The sequence below is a fragment of the Micromesistius poutassou genome (genome assembly GCF_964030765.1).
Source record: "Micromesistius poutassou genome assembly, chromosome: 3".
Taxonomy (NCBI): Eukaryota; Metazoa; Chordata; class Actinopteri; order Gadiformes; family Gadidae; genus Micromesistius; species Micromesistius poutassou.
In genome coordinates, this window is record NC_140273.1 from 7,753,744 (window position 1) to 7,772,131 (window position 18,388).

Consider the following 18,388-nt stretch of genomic DNA (forward strand, 5'->3'; position numbering starts at 1 on the left):
CCTATAGAGCATTTGGTCATATCAAAAGGACAGCAATATTTGGCTACATCTATAATATTTTGTTTAATTATGCATACTCTTATCAATAAATCATGAATACATGTCCTATTAATCTTCAACAAAAGACAGATTTCAGGGTATAAAGTGCACTGCATCAAAAACATTTTATTTATACCCAAGTAGGCCTACATCTTCTTTAAACAACAAAATGAAAACTTATTGGGACCAAAATCCCATCCCCCCAGTCCTTGCAGGTGCATGTTTCAGGTGTCAACTCATGGCTGCTTCGATTTATGTATCTGTGGCCTTGGGATTCCATCTCTTCACAGCAGCTGGAAAGAAAACACCAGTACAAGGTTTGGTGAGAGTGAGAAGTTTGACTGGCCAAAAAACACAAGTGTATGGCTCAGTGGACGAAGACTGCCTCACCATCCAGCGCCCCAGCCTCAAGGGCTACCTGTGGCTACATCCAGTCCATTTAGCTCGCTACATCGGACGCTATCACCCCTCTCGCTATGAATAATGAGAAGAATGGGTCCTAAAATTGACTAACAGTTCACAGGAGTAATGCACGGGGAAAGGGCTTTGCCACCCGTGTTTTATGTTCAAGAACACACAGCCACCGTTAGCCCCGAAACGGGACGCTGCTGCTCCCCAGCTGGGAGGCAGCAGCGTCCCGTTTCAGGGCTAAGCTAACGTTAGCCTGCTAGCTTCCCGCTCCCAGTTCGTATGTAACGTTACAAATACGAAAACCCGCTATCCATGAGAATACACCATGTAGCCTCAAATTCAACAGTTTAGCATGCAAATAATAAAAGGGTAATGTCTCTACAAATACAGTGTCTTTTCGAAACTCACCTGCAGCTCTTGCATGCTGCCGAACTTGACGGCGAACTGATATCACCTGCGCATGCGTTGGAGGGATTACGTGTTGGTGCGCAAGGAAAAATAGTTCCTCAATGGAACTTGAGTAAATGCTGGAATAAAACATTTTAGCACCTATATTGGCCATATACATGATAGCATATTGCGTTTGGAATAATAACACTTTTCAATAATACTATTAATGTGTAAACATTACCGTTCACACTAATGTTACAAAGTTACATCGTTGTTAAGTTAAATAGCGATATAAACAGTGTTTATTCAGTTACACAACGGTCAAACAAGCTTTCCTCGAAATTACCATTTCCGTAGCGGCATATATGTTTTCATGTCGGCAAATGGTCGAAATAAAGTCACGTTGTGACCCGGCGTATTTTAGACTTGTTGAATGCATAAATGTTTGCTGGGAGTGTTTATTCGGTTACACCACTCTAAAATAAGTCTTCCTTGAAATCACCATTCCTCTAATGATAATGTTTTCATGTCGAAATGAAGTCACGTCGTGACTCGACGTCGACTGGACTTGTTCGCTTCGACGCAGGTCGAGAAAATGTTTGCTGGGATGTGTCTTTGTTAAAACCTATTTTCAACCTCACTTTGCACTACAGCACTCAGCGCATTTTCTGCAGGAAATTAATTTTCTAGTTCGATTTATTCCGAATTTGATTCCAGAAAATCTACAACTCTCTTATCTCCATTCACCCCGTGAAGTACGCTCCACGCCCCCCTCTACCCAAGTCCTGCCCCTGGTACCGCGATACCGTCTAATTGCATTTACATGAAAGTTAAACCCCAATATGTGTAGGGTTCGAGAGGGGACATTGGGGTGCGAAATCAAGTCAGTATATTACCTCGGTCAGTGGCAGAACATGTAACTTTTGCCTTCATAGCCGTAACCTTTTTTTTTACTCGCTCGGTAAAAAAGTGAAGCCGTTTTGTAGGCCTATTTGGTTATCGATCGAATGTAATGACCAGAATGGACAACGACGACCAACTAGCACCCGATCTTCTTTTTTGTTGCACAGTGTTTGAGTCGTATTCAGCTTTCAAGTTTCTAGAATCCATACCATGCCATAATCAAAACTTCTAGCAGTAGACCAATTGTAAAGTAGGCCTAATCGCATGCACAGACAAAGACCAACTATTTGTTCTCTCTGTCTCTCTGTTTGATGTTTTGTTTTATTTATTCCATAACATGTCGTCTATATGCCTAACTTTCTCTCTCTCTCGTACATGTTACATTACCAAAAGAAGGTAGACCTACTCTTTTTAATCTTGGCACGTCATTCATTTGTAGGCCTATCCAATTGTATAACAACTTGTAACCCAATTCTCCGTGCTGTCCCCTGACTCTGCTGCTCTCCATGGTGCTGAACGGCGCCCGTGGTGTGGTGACATTCAACGGCAGCTCGCTACACTTCAACCAGTAAATGAGGTGTTCCATGAAAATATTCGCCTTCGCCTGCCCACTTACTTAGGTTTGATTTGTTTACATTTACAAGCACGGTGTGGCTTAGTATCCCACTGAGGCACACCGTGCTTGTAAATGTAAACAATTATAATAAGTAATTGAAACCTAAGTAAGTGGGCAGGCGAAGGCGAATGTTTTCATGGAACACCTCATTTACTGGGGTAGGTTTTCCACAAGCACATGGAGTGTCGGTGTCGGTTTGATATGCGACAGGCTGCTGGCGAGAACTATCCCTTTACTCATACTCTTAAGGCCTGATTATGGTTCCACGTTAACGCAACGCAATGACCACTCAGTTGCTTTGACGACGTAGAACATTTATGGTTCTGCGTCGGGTTTACGTGTCCCGCTATGCATGGCCGTGGTTAAAAGAGAACAAATAGTTGGTCTTTATCTGTGTATGCTATTGCTTTACAATTATACAATTGGGTACAAATGAATGACGTGCCAAGATTTAAAAAGTAGGCCTACCGAATTTTGAAATGCAATAACATGTCATCTATAGGCAGGGGTGCACATAGTCTGGTACGCAAGTAGGCCTACGCATGCGCGCCCATAATCATGGATGCGTAACGTCACTTGTGTTCCTACCGCGCTTTTGCGTAACTAACCGTCGTTTGCAAAGAAAAGGCAAACGAAGCCGGAGCAAAAGAAAATATTTTTTTCCGAAAAGTGGCTCCGATGTGCCGTTGCTCGAAACGAATGATGAGCGCACTGAAATGTGCGCTAATGTGCGCTCATCTGCGCTGCGCGCGCTGTGCACCGCGCACACACTGATAACTACGCAAAAACTACTGTGCTCAAGAAGTTGTGTATTGAAAATGGGATCTCCTTTGTGAAACTGGGTAAGTTTCATAACGTCAGATGTTAATAAAACAACGCTACGTATGGACACCCCCCCCCCCCCCCCCCCCACACACACACACACACACACACACACGCGCGCGCGAGAGAGAGAGAGAGAGAGAGAGAGAGAGAGAGAGAGAGAGAGAGAGAGAGAGAGAGAGAGAGAGAGAGAGAGAGAGAGAGAGAGAGAGAGCACACAGTGAATATAAAAGCGACCACCTGACGATCTAGCTTCACTTTTTTTTGCTCTCAATAGCTTGTCACGCCGAAGAACGCGTCGCCGCGTCGCTTCGACCTGATCACCCACTAAACACACGCGGACTGGATATCCTAAAGTCAATGAAAAACTAGAAATACTTGGAAATATGACTGTTACACACGTTGGAATAACTTTGTTATTTTTCACCGTTTTTGCGGGTTGCATGGCCCGGACTATGGTCAGCGGGGTCAACGGCTCCTGTCTTTTCAAGGACCTGCTCTCCGGGACGGGGCTGTCCAGCGGCTCAAACGGTTCCGACGATTCTAACGGATCCGCGGGGTTTTACCTCCTTGACTTTGACGAAGGGACGCTCGCTGACTGGCACTCTCTGGCCGACAAGAAGCGCTACGGGGGAGAGTCCCAGAAACGCAGCACCAAAGCGCTGCTGGTGTCCGCCTACTCGTTGATCATCGTGATCTCGCTGTTCGGGAACACCATGGTGTGCCACGTGGTCATCAAGACCAAGAGGATGCACTCCGCCACGAGCTTGTTCATCGTGAACCTCGCTGTGGCGGACATCCTCATCACGGTCCTCAACACGCCGTTCACTCTGGTGAGACCCGCCGCACACGCACGCACACACACACACACACACACACACACACACACACACACACACACACACACACACACACACACACACACACACACACACACACACACACACACACACACACACACACAGTGTACAGTACAGTGGGCAAGGGGTGTTAGGTGTTAGGCTAATGATCGCTGTAGGCGAGAGTCAGGTATGGTTAATCACCGCGGTGAAGTTGGTTCGTTATTGGATATTGGCTTGGCTTGACATTCGGTTTTATCTGTGCTTTTAATCGGAGACCACGCCAGTGTCTGCGTAATTAAAGAGTGTATCTTATAGCATCATCATCATACTTTTATATACTATAAGATTACTGTCAACCTCACGATTTCAAGTTTTACCAGAAAACAGCGTCTCCACATTGTCAACCTACAGTCATTCGCCGTGGTCCACGTTAGGGACCGTCTGCAAATTACACGTTTCAGTATGAATTTAGTCACTAAAATGTTCACTAAAAATCAATTAAATTACTTTTACCCATTCTGTTTGCTGTAGTAGATCATATTTGCAATGCTCTAACTAGGATACTACAGGTGAGGTTTTTCGAAAAAAAAACAAAACATTTTATATGGAAATAGTATGCATTTAATAACTGAAAATATTGAAATATTCACTAAAAATCAATTAAATGACTTTTACCCATTCTGTTTGCTGTAGTATATCATATTTACAATGCTCTAACTACTACAGGTGAGATTTTTCGGAAAAAACATTTTATATGGAAATAGTAGGCATTTAATAACTGAAAATATTCAAGCCCAGCAAACATTTCGACGTCGATCAGACGTCTAATCGACGTTGGTCATGGAGGTCGAAACGACGTCGATTTGAGGGGCTGATATGAAGTATATGTAGTAGTTAGAGCATTGCAAATATTATCTACTACAGCAAACATAATGGGTAAAAGTAATTTAATTGATTTTTAGTGAACATTTTTCATGACTAAATTCATACTGAAACGTGTAATTTGCAGACGGTCCCGGCGAATGACGGTAGGTTGACAATGTGGAGACGCTGTTTTCTGGTAAAACTTGAAATCGTGAGGATAGTTGACAGTAATCTTATAGTATATAAAAGTATGATGATGATGCTATTAGCTACACTCTTTAATTACGCGGACACTGCCGTGGTCTCCGATTAAAAGCACAGATAAAACCGAATGTCAAGCCAATATCCAATAACGAACCAACTTCACCGCGGTTGAATAATCTGATCCCGTGTCAGAAGGTGGTAGATAACAGCGAGGTCATGTCGAGGTAAACATGTCGGTGTTTATGGGCGTTTATGTGACTTTATGGGTGTGCATTAGGGGTGTAACGATACACAAAAGTCACGATTCGGTACATACCTCGGTTTTTAAGTCACGGTTCGGTATGTTTTTCGGTTCAGCAGGGTTAAAAGAAACCAAACATGCATTTTTTTTTCATTTTTTTATTATATTATTTTTATTATTTTTTTTTATGATTTTATGATTTGATTTATTAAATTGTATCAAACAAATTCCTTACACACATGAAGAGACATCAAATAGGCCTACAATTGAGGATAAAAAGACAATAAAGTCCAGGACTTATTTCCATTGTGGTCCTCAATACAAAACATCAGGACAAGACAAGACAAGACTGTGAGAGAGTGTGTAATAATCAATAAAAAACATTTTTCTTAAATAAAAAAAAAGAATAGGCCTAATAATAAAAAAATTAAAAAATTCGGTACGCACAGAAATTAAATGTGCATCGAACCGTTAGACCCATACCAAAAAATGTTGGCACGAATATACACCCCTAGTGTGCATATGTGTGTTTATGTCATTGTGTTTGTCTGTGTGAATGTATTTGTGATAATGTGTTAATGTGTTTATATATGTGTGTGTGTGTGTGTGTGTGTGTGTGTGTGTGTGTGTGTGTGTGTGTGTGTGTGTGTGTGAGTGTCTGTGTATATGTGTATATGTGTGTGGTGTGTGTGTGTGTGTGTGTGTGTGTGTGTGTGTTCCCAGGTGCGCTTCGTCAACAGTAACTGGATGTTCGGCAGTTTGATGTGCCACATCAGCCGCTTCGTCCAGTACTGCTCGCTGCATGTGTCCACGCTCACGCTCACCGCCATCGCTCTGGACCGACGCCAGGTAACACGGCACACGCACACACATGCACACACACAGGAACACACACACACACAGACGCACACGCACACAGACGCACACACACACATTCTGCCTGGAGTACACAACACAAAAAAACAGCATTTTTCTGTGGCAGGCCCTAAAGGAATGCATGCAAATGTGTAGCCTTCAAGTCTGACTAAAGAGCAAACTATAGGCTATATGCACGCAATACTTCTGCATTGGTCTCAGAATGCTTCTACAAATCCGGTTCCGGTGTTACCCAATTTCTGCAACCCACTGAAAAGTGCAAGGCGGTGCTGTTTTTTTTTTTAAAGCGTTTTTTTTGAAGCGTAGACAGGCATGAAGTCGTTCACGTGTGGAATCATGCACAAGCTTAAAACGTAACATTTGTATCGTCATCCGTTTTTTTGCAGCTGCCTGTTGCCCGCCGGAGTCCCGCTACCACGGCAGCGGGGCTCCGGCGGGCAGCGGGGCTCCGGCGGGAGACAACCCCGGGAAACAATCGCGGGCAACAATCCCTTTCTCCTCCATTTCGCGGTTCAGTCTGTACTTAATATTGACGTGGAAGTGGAAGAACCAGAGGCATCTGAGAACCCGACGCAGTCGTTTGAGATTCATAATATCATCCGGAGGCGCAAACAGCTTTTGACCATGATAATATATATTATATTATATAGATATCTAAATATAATATGATATTATTTAGATATAGAGCTCCAGGACTTCCCGCCGGAGCACCCGGAGTGTTCAGTGTTCCACTGTAAACACTAGCGCATGGTACCGTGGCCGCAAGCTGCTCAAGGCCACACCCCCACCCTCCACCTTGACCCGCCTCTAAAAACGGCGCGTTTGTGGAGAGCTCATTGTGGGACTGGCTCGTAGTGGCTGTAACTCTGCACCAAGGATGAATTTCTTGAACGTCTTCAAGGGGCCCACTAACACCTATATTAAAGAATTATTATAAAAAATTGAATACTTAAGTACTTCCACTTAAGTGGGGTGTTTAAAGAAAACTTAAACTTCTACTCAAGTCATTTTTTTGATACAGTACTTGTACTCTTACTTAAGTCTGGGTCTCTAGTACTTTATACATCTGCTGTCTACGCTTCAAACTCGTGCATGTTTCAGGAAATGTTCAACAGCGCCCCCTTGGGTCACACTTTTCGGTGGGTCGCAGAATTCCAAGAGTGTCTGGTTGCAGACTCATGGGGGATTCTGGGAGCTCCACTGTAGAATGGAAATACGTCACCTTCACTTGAATAAGGAAATAAGTTGTAAACAATGTGAAACAATAACAAGACCGCTATATGTATGTGAAATAGATTGTAACTAATGCAGAAACATCAGGGTATTGTGTTCTGTAATTGGACGTTTTACGTATTTTATCAAATTTCAGTGAACAAATTATTCAGGACAAGAGTCAAATGAAAGACAGTTACTCTTTAACTCCTCTATCATCAAAGCATGACAAACTTACATCTGTATAATTAATATATATACAAGCCTCTCAAGAGATGTCGTCGATTGGAGTGTTGTACTAGTCCAATAGGGCAATTGGAGCAGAGTGGCTGGAGGCATCGCAGATAGTGGAGGTGACGTTATTTCCGTTCTACTGTTCTCCCAGAATCCACCATGAGTCTGCAACCAGAATTCAGTGTAACACCGGAACCGGATTTCTAGAAGCATTCTGAGACCAATGCACAAGTGTTGCGTGCATAGAGCCCATTCTCTTGTTCAAGTAGGCTTCTATTGTCAGTTGACGCACACACACGCACGCACACACATGCACACAACCACACCACTCTACACATTCACACCACCATGTAGGCGGACACTCATTTGATGGAATGGAGCAAAGTATTTGATGGAATGGAGCATCATTAAGGTGAGGGGCACAGGCATAGCATTTACCGAGCCTCGCAAAGGAATGCTGATGAGTTTTATAGACAGATTGTATGGGCACCCACATCAAAGGGTGCAAAGAAACACAAACCAAAAGGGTTCATTAGGGTCTAAATTATTTAGTTGTGATACAAGGAAGCAAGAGGTCAAACCAAAAGGGGGTTCTTCTGTCTCAACTGGGAGCTTAGTTCATTGACTCTACAGATCAGGGCTATAGTGCTGATCAAACACCATGCCCTTTCTCCTTGTTCTTCAGAGTAGCGTAAGGGGGCGTTTGATTTCTATGTACCTATCGCTACGTTTGTAGTTACATTTCGTTTTTATCCAGAGTTTACAGTGAGTATTATTAGATTCATGTCAGGAAGGCAACATCAGTACATCAGATTATATGTACATCAGTCTATATGTACATGATATTATATGTACATCAGTCTATATGTATATCAGTCTATAATATATGTACATCAGTCTATATGTACATGATATTATGTGTACATCAGTCTATATGTACATCAGTCTATATGTACATCAGATTATATGTACATCAGTCTATATGTACATGATATTATATGTACATCAGTCTATATGTACATCAGTCTATATAAGTTTAGATTCAACTTTATTGTCATTGCACAAGTAAGGACAACCAGTACAATGAAATGCAGTTTACATCTAACTAGTAATGCAATCATTAAAAAGTGATTTTCCTTATAGCAGTGTTTAAATAAAAAAATGGATATTCTATATTATATATGACAGTCTATAGTCCATAAATAGAATGCAGTATGATCAGTGATGCCAATAACGCGCTACTTAGTAACGCGTTACTCTAATCTGACTACTTTTTTTTTTCTAACCCTATTTTCCTTATTAAAAATATATATTTGCTCGTCTCGGGGTGACGTACGCGACAAATCACGTTACCGCCTGAGGACGTCAACTCACGTGTAGTAGGCTATACCGCGACACAAACATAATCAACAATGGAGGGAGGAGAGAGATGCGCGTTTTCCAGCTGGAAATACAGGCACTATTTTGAGTTTGTGTCAGCTAAAGTGTAATTTAATCCGGCCCGCCAGATAATATGTAATGTTTATCAGAACTTGCCCGGCGGTATATCGCATTCCAGCGTTAACGCGTTGACGCGCGTCTCGGCGCGGTAACCCTGGCGCGTCAACTCCGGCAGCCCGTAATCCCGTACAACCCCCCGTCAACAATTCCGCCCGCGGACCCTGTTATAATGTAATGTCCTCAATTAATGTAATGCAATTGGCCCACCGGTTTATCACATTCCAGCGTTAACGCGTTGACGTGCGTCTCGGCGCGGTACTGGCGCGTCAACTCCGGCAGATCGCAATCCCGCTACTCCCCCCCCTCACGCGCAGCTGCTGAATGTAACTAATAAAGTAACTTGTAATCTAACTTAGTTACTTAAAAAAACAAGTAATCAGTAAAGTAACTAAGTTACTTATTAAAGGAGAAGTCAGTAATCAGTAATCAGATTACTTTTTCAAGGTAACGTTGCCACAGTTACCTTGAAAAAGTAATCTGATTACTGATTACTGACTTCTCCTTTAATAAGTATGATCATATAAAGTGCATTGTTGAGTGCATTAATAAAGTGCATAGTGGTCAGAGGTAGTCAGACAGTCCTTAGTCCACGTTCAAAAGGAGAGGGGGGCGGGAGAGGGGCAGGGGTGGGGCCTTAGTGTTTTATAATAACGATTCTAGTATTGAGGATCCCACTGAAATTGCAGAAGAATTCAATAATTTTGTCAATATTGGTCCTGCTTTGGCTGCACAAATCCCTCAAACACCAATTTATTCTCATGGTACAGGATTTCCTTCCAGTCATCCATTATTTACTTTTTCTCCAGTGAATGAAAAATAAATATGGGCTATTGTATCAAGTCTAAAGTCAACAAGTGCTGGTTTTGATGATCTCAAAATGAAATTAGTGAAGCAGTGTCTCCCCACTATTGTAAAACCACTGTGTCATATTTTTAACTGTTCTCTTCAAACAGGTGTAGTACCAGACCAACTGAAATGGGCTAAGGTTATTCCAATATTTAAAAATCAATATTTTCAAATTATAGACCAATTTCTTTATACCTTGCTACTCCAAAATACTCGAAAGAATTGTATATACTAGATTAATTACACATCTTAAAGACAATAACCTATTGTATGATTATCAGTATGGATTCTGTGTCAAACATTATACATCTATGGCCCTGGTCCAATTAGTTAACAGAATATCTTCAGCTTTGGACAACAAGGAACTCACAATTGGAGTGTTCATTGATTTATCTAAGGCTTTTGACACCGTAGATCTGAATATATTATTAACTAAGCTTCAGGCTCATGGGGTTTCTGGGATTGAGCTTGATTGGTTTAAAAATGATCTGTTCAACAGGAAACAGTATGTAGTATGGTTCCTCAAGGTTCCATACTTGGACCGCTTTTATTCCTTATTTACATAAATGATTTGCATTTAATATCTAAAGAAGCGCTTTTTATTTTGTATGCCGATGACACAAACATTTTCATTACTGATAAAGACAAACACAAGTTGATAGCTCGTATGAATAGCGTACTTGATCGGTTGGATAACTGGTTCAAATTCAATAAATTATCCCTTAATGTAGAGAAGTGTGCTTATATGATGATTAAGCCTAAAAATATTATTTTATCTGATCATATCCAGCCCATTTTTATGGCGAACAATGCACTTGCAAATGTTTCCAATATAAAGTTTTTAGGGTTTTTTATTGACAATAAGCTCAGCTGGAAAAAACATATATCACAGGTGTGGGTGTCCAATAAATTAGCAAGAAACATTGGGGTTATATGATGAGTAAGACCCATGCTGTCAAGAAATTTTTTTATGGATTTATATTACTGCCTTATTTATCCCTTTATATCCTATGGCATTATAGTATGGGCAAGGACATATAAAATCAGTGTTGATTCGATTTATTTTCTTACAGAAAAAATTTGTTAGAACTGTAACCAACTCGAGTTGGAACGCTCATAGTGCTTCACTATTTCAAAGTCTAAAGTTGTTAAGCATGATGTTAATACTCTTCAGATTGGCACTTTTGTGTTCCAGTTTTTCAATAATTTACTGCCTTCTTCTTCCTTCTTCTTTCTATAGTTTTTTTATAACCAGGTCTCAGATCCATAGTCATCAGACCAGATCTGTATATCTCCTTCACAGTCAATTTTACAGAACAAATCTTGGCCAGTTTTCAATTAGGCATAGAGGCCCAGTCATTTGGAACAGTTTTCCTGTCACACTCCGAAAACACTCATCTTTAGTTACTTTCAAAAAACGTCTTAAAAACTATCTCATTTTAAAAGCGTACGCTAATGTATTAACATATTGACTGTAGGTTATATTTTCTTTTTGCTTGTCAGTTATTTCTTTATTCTGCTTTTTAAACATAAGGTATGTATGTATGTCTATGTGCATCTTTTTTTGTTATTTTAATCTTGTTTATCTTGCACAAAGAAATAAAACTAAAACTAAGTATGGATTGAGGATATGGATGGAGTTTTGGGCATCCCTCTCTGGTTCTGTCAACAAACTATACTGCTACATATCTTTGCACATTTTTAAGTGGGTATATGGAAATCCAGGAGCTTTCATAGTGTGTATGGTTTATACAAGTGTATCACGTAGACCTTGCCACTGCTCACACCTCTGAGAGCAGCTCTCTTTGGGAATTTGCCTCAATTTTCTGGCTGTTTGTTATGGTTGATGGGTTTTACAGTGCTGAGCCTTTGGATCATGTCTTGAATTTGAATGCGTTCTGAAGCCCTCCAGGATAAATAGCCTCAAGAGTGGATGCTCTTTTCCGTTCCAAGCAATACATTAAGCTCAAATCACATTTTATAAAGCAAATAAGTGTACACAAGTGTTTGTCTTAAATTAAATTCTAGGAAAGGCCACTATGTGTGTGTGTGTGTGTGTGTGTGGGCGTATGCATGTGTGTGTGGATTAGCCATGTGTGTTCACCTTGTTTATCTCAAACGGTGTTAAGGTGATAATTCACCCTCTGCGTACGCGCATGTCGTCGCTGAGGGGAGGCGTGTGGGTAGCTGTCATCTGGATGATGGCCAGTTGCTTCTCCCTGCCGCACGCCATCTACCAGAAACTACTGAGCTTCGCTTACAGGTGGGTTGGGCACACACACACACACACACACACACACACACACACACACACACACACATACACATACATAGCTCTCTCTCTATTGCTCCATCTATATAGTTCTGGTCACACTCCTTTCTGCTACATGCGTACAATCATAATCTTCTCATACATACTGAACATATAATTAGATTTGGTCGCATTTAGCCACAAACTGGTCACAGGTTCCATTGTCAGTGTTGCACTAGTTTTAATTGTCTGGTATGATTCCCCCTCTACTCTGCTGTAGCCTCTTTGCATTTACTTGCACATTATTGATGCATTATATTATTCTCGATGATGATGATGATGATGATGAGCTCTAATAATCAGGATCTCTGATAAAGGTTAATTATTCCCAGACGTTTTGAACACAGAGCAATTGATTTAAAGGCCAGAGGGGCATCCATATATGGAGAGCCTCTACAGCAGTGGCGATTTCTCTAAGACTGCAAGGGAAGCTCAGCTTCCCCTAACATTTCAAAAATTAAATGGTCAAATATATACTGTTGTGTTAACATTTCATTGACTAAAAATGTGTTAGAACACGTCCATCTCGAAGACGAGTTTGTTCAGAATCAGCTGCTTATCGCAGGTCGACTGACTCGATTTCCTTCTCATACGTTCCTGTAGCGTCACAGTGCATTTGCCTGTTGAAGCTCAGTGTCCATCCACTTCAATGGGGCTGCATAGAACAGCTTTTTTTAGTGTGTTGAAAGTCGAGGGTCATTGGATAATGCTGCGATTATGTCCCTCCCACGGATGCTTAGCGTCTCTGGGGGTGCATGGTGGAGTGGGCTGGCCTGGATGCTGGGCTTCTGTGTGATGATTGGAGGGTCTGCGAAAGACTGAGTTGCCGTTTGATTGACAGCGTTTTTGATCTATAAAACGTCGCCGGAGCTCTCTTCAGTCTTCAGTCCTCAGTCCCATCGCAGATTTTGGAAGCGAGTCGAAAGAAAAACGGCAACCTATTTCTTGATATTTGCTTGGCGAAATTGCTAGACAATTTTCATCATACTTTTCATACACTTATACACACAATTCCTTGCTTCAGTTTAACATAATTCCCACATTTCCTTGTTCAAGTTTATTATCGTTTTGGTAGTTGGCCATCACTTTGATTCAGGGAGCCTGAGGTCTGAACTTCAAGTCCTGTATTCAGATTAGTGTGATTTCTTGGTGTTCCTTAAAGACGGAGTTGGACAGTACAATGCCTCAGCTTTACAAACTGTTCTCATTAGTGGCAACAATTGGAGCTACATGTGCAGGTGTATAAAGGAGCTTCTCCTGTTTAAAGCGCCTCAAGTCCTACACCGATAACACAATGGGCCAAGGCGGTTTAAGCAGCCTAGCTCTGCTGGCCATTGAGAGGACACTGGTCAAGTCACTAGAAAAGACAGCTAGTTGGTATGACAGAGCATTTCCTTGAAAAGGAACAGAGAGGATAATTTACCTATATATATATATATATATACATAAATTGACAATTTATCTGATGTAGGCCAAAAATGAGCTTCCCCTCTTTGAAAGACCAGCAGCCTGCTCTACAGATCTTTGTCTTTTGAGATACAATGGGTGAACTTTAGCCTCACATCGCCAGAACCTCTTAGTTCATTTAGATAATCGGTTATAATATGAGCTCACCACTTTGTATTGTTCCCACGTAGTTAAAGGAGTAGTTCGGACCTCATTTCCAAGTGACAAGTGACCCAGTGTGTTATCTATCATTGGAGACCGTTTTCATTCAGTCCTTCTATTTGCAGAGATCGCTGGTGCTAGTCTAGCGCAAGTCGACGAGATTCTGCTAGCCTGCCAATAAAAACAGTCTTACCCACTCCACAGTACACCCAAGGCAAATAAATTATAATGCCAGACTATCGATGTAAATGTCTGTGTTGATAGAATAATGTTTGAAATAAAACTATCCTTGCATCACATTGCATTATGAGGCAGGGTAGTTTATATGTCCCTGTAGTAGGCTATGACAGTGGCGGACTGATATTAACTAGGCAACCGGATCTATTATAGTTTATTTACCTGCCGCTGTCATTGCTACAGAAGCAGAGAACAGTGCACAAAGGAATTAGCCACATTTGAAAGACATAGCGATGTGTCTGATTTTGAAGACAATGATGAGGAATTAGTTGTATCCAACAAACTGTACCTGTACGAGCCGGAATACACTGACGAAGAACTGAGAGAACATCTGGAAAGACGGATGTCACTGCATTCGTTGTCAGTAACGTATGGTCCTTTAGATTGCGGGGTTTGGTGAAGGCGTCTGGTCTGAAATGATCACTACACAATCCCCACTTGAGTTGAGTCTCTGCCGGTGTGTGATGTCCAAGCCAGCAGCAAGAATCACAGTTGAGTCCTTTCTGGATCTCGCACTGGAAATTGGTGGAAACGTTTATTTTTACAATTGGTAAATGCACACTGAAGCACCATGTTGCCTAGTCGTTCATTTCCAATCCAATGATTCAATCCCACTGTACTAGGCTACTACTAGGTGTCCTAGTAGTAAGTAGTCCCTCAATATGCAATGCGATGCAAGGATAGTTTTATTTCAAACATTAGTCTATCAACACAGACATTTACATAGATAGTCTGGTGTTATAATTTATTTGCCTCGGGTGTACTGTGGAGTGGGTAAGACTGTTTTTATTGGCAGGCTAGCAGAATCCCATCGACTTGCGCTAGCCTAGCACCAGTGATCTCTGCAAATATAAGGACTGAATGAAAAGTGTTGAAAACTGTTTCCAATGATAAATAACACTGGCTTACTTGGAAATTAGGTCCGATGTCCAAAATTCCGAACTACGCCTCTAAGTCTGTATTTCCTACCCTATCTCCACATTTTTGTTTCTTGTAAGCTATGCCATCTGCACGCACGGTATAAGTCAATAAGGCGTTATACTAATATCATACAATCATAAACTGTTGTTATAATACTCCAGTAATAAAAACAACCCTTGTTGCGTCCGGGTTCTGCTCCTCCTCCACCACCAGGGGGCAGGAGCGCAGTCTGTGCGTCCCCGACTTCCCGGAGCCCTCGGACGTCTACTGGCAGTACATCGACCTGCTCACCTTCATCCTTCTGTACCTGCTGCCGCTCCTCATCATCACGGCCGCCTACACCACTGTGGGCCGCCACCTGTGGCGGCGCAACGCCATCGGCGACACCACCAGCACGCAGAACGCCAACCAGAGGCGCAAGCGGCGGCGCACGTTGGCCATGCTGCTGCTGGTGGTGGGGGTGTTTGCCGTCTGCTGGTTCCCCCTCAACTGCTACGTGGTGCTGCTCTCCAGCCAGGCCATCCACTCCTCCAACGCCCTCTACTTCTGCTTCCACTGGCTGGCCATGAGCTCCACCTGCTACAACCCTTTCATCTACTGCTGCCTCAACCCCACCTTCAGGCAGGAGCTGCGGCTGCTGGCCTCCGTCTTCCGGCGGGTGCGGCAGGTGCAGCGGGTGGGGGCGCTGCCGGCGGGCGTGTGCGTACCCTGCCAGAGGGCGGCGTGGCCCGACGGAAACGACGCCTCCTCCAGGCCCAGCCGGGGCTCCTCGCGGCCCAGCCACGCCTCCTCCCAGCCCAGCCACGCCTCCTCCTCCGTGTGCCCCTGCCACAACCCCAAGGACTCGCGTGTGCTTTTCCGGCAGGGAATTTCTGGGAAAACCGACATCTTGTCGGTGGAGCCCATCGTGGCTCTGAGCTGAAGGAAGGGTTCGCTGAATGTGGCTGTGACCGTAGAACCCCCCCACAACTGTGACCTCTGTGGGTGGGGACGTTCCGGCTAACTGGACATGTGAGAGCGATTGGACACCCGTTCTGAAGGGAATGTGTCGGCTGTTTGATTCCCTGGCTGAGCGAGACACATGTCAGCTCATGGATGTGGTATGTGTGTGGTTGTGGTTGTAAGAAATGGAAGAAAGGACAAAGTCCTTGAGATGGAGGTTGTATTGGACGTAATGATTATGGAATGTCCTCTTTTCACTCACTTCAACCCAGAGATCTGACCAATAGTGTCATCAACACACACATACACCACTATGTTTAGTTCTGCCATAATATCCTGTTTTAATTGGAAAGGCTTCAAGCCACAGAAAGGTTGTACTGACTTTGATAACTTTGATGTGAGCCATGTGAGTACAAACAGCAGGGAATAGACTTATAGGCTTTTATAACAGCTGGAGACAGACTCAGGATCAAAAAAATGTGCAGTACTGCATTAGTACTTTCTGAATGGGAGAAAACTAAAGACTGAAATGTGTACTGGCCGAAGGTACCTTTTACCGTCTAGACACTGTTTCCTCGTTCCTTGACCTTTATTATTTCCTAACCTCTGGGATAAAAACAGAAAGTATACCTGCTCTGTTTTGGAAATAACAAAAGTGATACTTAAAGCAACCAATGTTTTCCTTTTTGCAGGAATAATGTAAACACTCCTATAAGCCTTCAAATGTACATATAGTGGGAGCAGGGTACAGTGGTACGGCTGTTTCCCTCTCTGCCGAAAAGCTCTCGGTTATAGCCTCTCACTTTAGGCAAGATGCCTTCAACTACTTAATAGAATCTAACTGAAGTAGAACCACAGCAAGGATGATGAAAGCACAGATGACTAAATTGTGAGTTACTTACTTTCTATGCACAAACTCTCTGAATAGCACCATTCAGCATAAATAACACAATATATACCAGCATGGAAGAGTGTAACTTCTGTGTGTAACCCCCAAGGTTGATACCGAAGTCATTAGGTCTGGGCAGGACAGCACATCATCACCCCTTTGTGTACATTTGGTCACGTAGAAACCTTAATATACATCCCACACAGGCCTTTGTACATCTAAACCGATCCGGCAAAACATTCTGGGTGCCTTGAATGCTGTGGACCAATGTACTCTGGTGTTAAGATAGCCCTGAAGACAAATGTGAAGCACTCATGTGCCAAGTGTGTCCATTGCAATTTGATATTCACCTCAAAGCCGATGAAAAACATTGTTTATTTTGGTTTTACAGCATGTTTTCAATGAATTACTTGTTATTATTTGTTATTAATGTACATAGTTTTCCAAACAGAAAATGATAAAATGTGCTTTTGTAATATAGTGAGCCTTCTTTGCTTTTGGCTGTTGTTCAATTTAAGCTGTTCAGTGTCGTGGTTTACAGGCAAAGGAGTGACATTCTCTTAGAATGGAGATTTTTAATTTGCTGAATACTTCAAAAGACCCTTCTCCTTGGGCCGAGGGACTCTGAAATCCAGTAACATTTTTCGTTCATGATGGCACCAGGAAAATACCATAGCCTTGAATGTTGCATAATTGTGACATTTAAAGCTTTTGCTGCTTACTTATTCAGTCAATTATGACTGCACAAACACACACACATGCATACACACACACACACACACACACACACACACTGGGTAACTAGACCAGTTACCCAGGAAACATAAGGCTCCATTAACATTAGTCTCAGCTCTTCACTCTTTTGGACGTTCTATCAGAAAGCAGGTCTGTGCCTCTCTCTCTCTCTCTCTCCTAAATAACTCTCTGGTGGTAATAACCCACCACCATCCCAGGCTCCACCTGCTTTGGTTCTGCTCTGTATTGTATGTAACCTGTACGATGGGTGGAGATATCTGATGTACCCCACGGGGGATTGTATCGCGCTCCCTGTTGTAAACTGTTGGTATGCTGTTCTGTATCTGACATCTGTAGATCATATTTTAAATATACATACAGCAGGGAGCACCAGAAAAGAGTGGAACCATACCGCCAAACTAAATTGTACGTCCATTTCATTAAATAAATGGTTCAATCAATGACATGAGTGATTCCTGACAGAACTAGAATATACGGGCATGGTGTGTAGAGAGAGCCAGGGTTTCAGCGGAGAAGCCGTAGAGAGGGAACTAGTCCATGGCTAGACTCAGTTTCAAGCTATGTTCTGATCACTGGTGGGCACATTGTGGAGTCTGTTATCCACCACCCCTTTAATTGCCCCCCCCCCCCAGGCTAATATTGCAACAGCAGGCTACTGATTTAAAGCAACCTAATATAAAATTAATACTAAGCCGTTATTAGGCTACATGATAAATAATAACCT

At 42.5% G+C, this 18,388-nt stretch overlaps 1 protein-coding gene across 1 annotated transcript; it reads left to right on the plus strand.

Moving 5' to 3' along the window:
• Positions 1-3,636: 3,636 nt before the first annotated feature.
• Positions 3,637-15,999, plus strand: LOC311340546 (G-protein coupled receptor 83-like; the record flags this gene model as incomplete). The annotated part of the gene is made up of 4 exons (XM_084465412.1): positions 3,637-4,014; positions 6,056-6,181; positions 12,130-12,263; positions 15,291-15,999. The coding sequence occupies 4 exons, from the start codon at positions 3,637-3,639 to the stop codon at positions 15,997-15,999; spliced, it is 1,347 nt and encodes a 448-aa protein (XP_084321538.1).
• Positions 16,000-18,388: the final 2,389 nt, after the last annotated feature.